At 33.9% G+C, this 2,974-nt stretch overlaps 1 protein-coding gene across 1 annotated transcript; it reads left to right on the top strand.

The window, feature by feature from the left end:
- Positions 388-2,738, top strand: LOC109229811 (1-aminocyclopropane-1-carboxylate synthase 3-like). Its single transcript, XM_019395382.1, has 4 exons — positions 388-661; positions 821-952; positions 1,233-1,393; positions 1,529-2,738. Exons 1-4 carry the CDS (start codon positions 515-517, stop codon positions 2,496-2,498), a joined length of 1,410 nt encoding a protein of 469 aa, XP_019250927.1. The 5' UTR covers positions 388-514; the 3' UTR covers positions 2,499-2,738.

Genomic DNA, 2,974 nt, shown 5'->3' with positions numbered 1-2,974 from the left:
CAAATAATAAATTTAAAATTTATTAATTAGCACTTGAAATCGTCATTGTAAAATTTAGAACCCATAAAGTTTTAGTGACAGTCCGAAGACCAAAAGTGAGCACCACTTGCCACTTTGTTTTCATACGCTTAGATAAACACGGTACACTTAAAACTGTAATTGTCCCTAAACTGCTATATATAAGTGAAACAATCAAATTTTAATGGGTGCAAAAACGCGTAAAATTAGCAACACATCTCGGCAACACCAGTGAGTTAATTATTTTCGTGTTTGAAAAAGAACAAAAAAACAACAAAAAAGAAATTCTCAGTCATATGCTGACTTGTCTTTTATGATTGCTATAATTTCCTATATATAGACGAGTATATGCCAGCAAATAGCAACAAACTATCTATCTCATTTCATTACATTACAATCTCTCAAAATCTTTCTTCTTTCTTCTTTCTCTCAACAAAAATTTCCAAGTTCATATTAATTATAGAAAGTCATCAATTTTTCAAACAACAGAGAAAAGATGAAGCTTTTATCAGAAAAAGCCACGTGTAATTCGCATGGACAAGACTCTTCATATTTCCTAGGATGGCAAGAGTACGAGAAGAATCCATACGATGAAATTCAGAATCCAAAAGGAATAATACAAATGGGACTTGCAGAGAATCAGGTAATTAATTAGATAACACTAACCATATTTCCTATATATTGTGCTATTTAATTTGTATTTACAGCTTCCCATTTCTTATTGTCGGATTTAATTACGATTAGACATTTTTTTTTGCGACATTGACCCTGTATTTACCATTATTTATTTTCTGTTTTGCAGCTTTCTTTTGATTTATTAGAGTCTTGGCTTGGTCAAAACCCAGACGCAGCTGGGTTTAAGAGAAATGGAGAGTCCATATTTAGAGAACTTGCTCTATTTCAAGATTACCACGGCCTTCCCGCTTTCAAAAATGTAAGTAACCTTCAAAAATGTATATAAGTTTATTTGACTTATATACACTATTAATACGAAAGAATACACATAACTGTCCATAAAAAAAAATAAAAGTACTAATAGGAAAAAATAATACTAGACACAACATAGGAGTATTAAAATACGTCGATAGTACAAAAGTTCATTACATTACTTATATTAAGAATATTCTCACTTAATTAGAGTGGTTATGAAGTTATAATGATATACTTAAGGCTGAAATAATAATCTCATATTTTTATGGTTACTTTTAATGCAGGCATTGGTTCAATTCATGGCTGAAATTAGAGGGAACAAAGTCACCTTTGATTCTAACAATCTTGTTCTCACCGCCGGCGCAACTTCCGCAAATGAGACGCTCATGTTTTGCCTCGCCGACCGCGGCGATGCTTTTCTCCTTCCCACCCCATACTATCCTGGGTACGTTATCTGTTATCTTTTTACATCATCAGTGTATATATTTTAACCTGTCGTAACAAATAATTAGTTGTAATGCACTTTTCTTTAAACCACAAATTGGTTCGTTACTTATTATTTTTGCATTGTGATATGCAGATTTGATAGAGATCTCAAATGGAGAACTGGGGCTGAGATAGTGCCAATACAATGTACAAGTTCAAATGGCTTCAGAATTACAAAATCAGCTCTAGAAGAAGCATACAAAGAAGCCAAAACTCGTAACCTTAGAGTAAAAGGAGTATTAGTAACGAACCCCTCGAACCCATTGGGCACAACATTAACACGAAATGAGCTCGAATTACTTCTCAGCTTCGTCGATACAAAAGGTATTCATCTCATTAGTGACGAAATATATTCAGGTACAGTTTTTAACTCGCCGAATTTCGTTAGTGTTATGGAAGTATTAATCGAAAAGAATTACATGTACACTGAAGTTTGGGATCGAGTTCACATTGTCTATAGTCTTTCCAAAGATCTTGGCCTTCCTGGTTTTCGTGTTGGTGCAATTTACTCCAACGACGATGTTGTTGTATCTGCAGCTACTAAAATGTCCAGTTTTGGGTTAATTTCTTCACAAACTCAGTACCTTTTATCAGCCATGTTATCTGACAAAAAATTCACGAAAAAATACGTTTCTGAAAATCAAAAGAGACTCAAGAAACGCCATGCAATGATGGTACGAGGTCTTCAGAGTGCAGGAATTAGTTGCCTTGAGAGCAATGCTGGTTTATTTTGTTGGGTAGATATGAGACATTTACTAAGTTCCAATACTTTTGAAGCAGAAATTGAGCTATGGAAAAAAATAGTTTACGAAGTTGGACTCAATATTTCGCCTGGATCATCATGCCATTGTACAGAACCAGGGTGGTTTCGTGCATGTTTCGCTAACATGTCAGAAGATACGTTAAATCTCGCGATTCAACGTATCAAAAATTTTGTTAACTCCTCTGCTATCAGTACCGATGCTCACAGTAATCAGACTAACCAGAATACGAATACGAATACAAAGAAGAAGTTATTCTCCAAGTGGGGTTTTCGACTATCGTTCAACGACAGAGAACGATAGTTCAGTGTGAACATTCCTTTGTCCAGATGAAATTTTTTTAACTCATCAATATTTTAGATGTTGAGTTTCCCAAATCCTTTTTTTTTTTTTTTTTTTTGGTGTATCAAAATTCTTTTTGTTTTTTGTATTTTTAGTGTATAGAGGAAGCACTCGGTCCATGTGATGGACGTGAAGTGGTTTATCATTATTTGTATACATCTTGAATATCGAATACATAAATATGTGTGAATCTTCTTGAACTGTTCACAAAATTTCTTGAAATGTTCATTATTTCCATCACATGATGATAGTCCCATATGATAGTAAAACACTTGTATATGCTTATTTGATCCATTATTTATTTAAGAGTTCGGTTTTAATACCTATGATTATTGGTTACCGGTGAATAAAAAAATTAATGAGAAAAACTACATGGCAGCGGCGAAATGAACGGGAACACAACATGTCTTATCATGCCCAAGTTGGACGTTGGATGT

The sequence above is a fragment of the Nicotiana attenuata genome, chromosome 1 (genome assembly GCF_001879085.1).
Source record: "Nicotiana attenuata strain UT chromosome 1, NIATTr2, whole genome shotgun sequence".
Taxonomy (NCBI): Eukaryota; Viridiplantae; Streptophyta; class Magnoliopsida; order Solanales; family Solanaceae; genus Nicotiana; species Nicotiana attenuata.
This window is presented reverse-complemented; position numbering and strand designations above follow the sequence as displayed.

What these genes read in the sequence shown, in the direction of transcription:
- LOC109229811 (XM_019395382.1), top strand. Translation starts at nt 515, where the DNA reads ATGAAGCTTTTATCAGAAAAAGCCACGTGTAATTCGCATGGACAAGAC. An exon ending in TGGGACTTGCAGAGAATCAG is followed by an intron (nt 662 to 820) that starts GTAATTAATTAG and finishes TCTGTTTTGCAG; the next exon opens with CTTTCTTTTGATTTATTAGA. An exon ending in CCCACCCCATACTATCCTGG is followed by an intron (nt 1,394 to 1,528) that starts GTACGTTATCTG and finishes TGTGATATGCAG; the next exon opens with ATTTGATAGAGATCTCAAAT.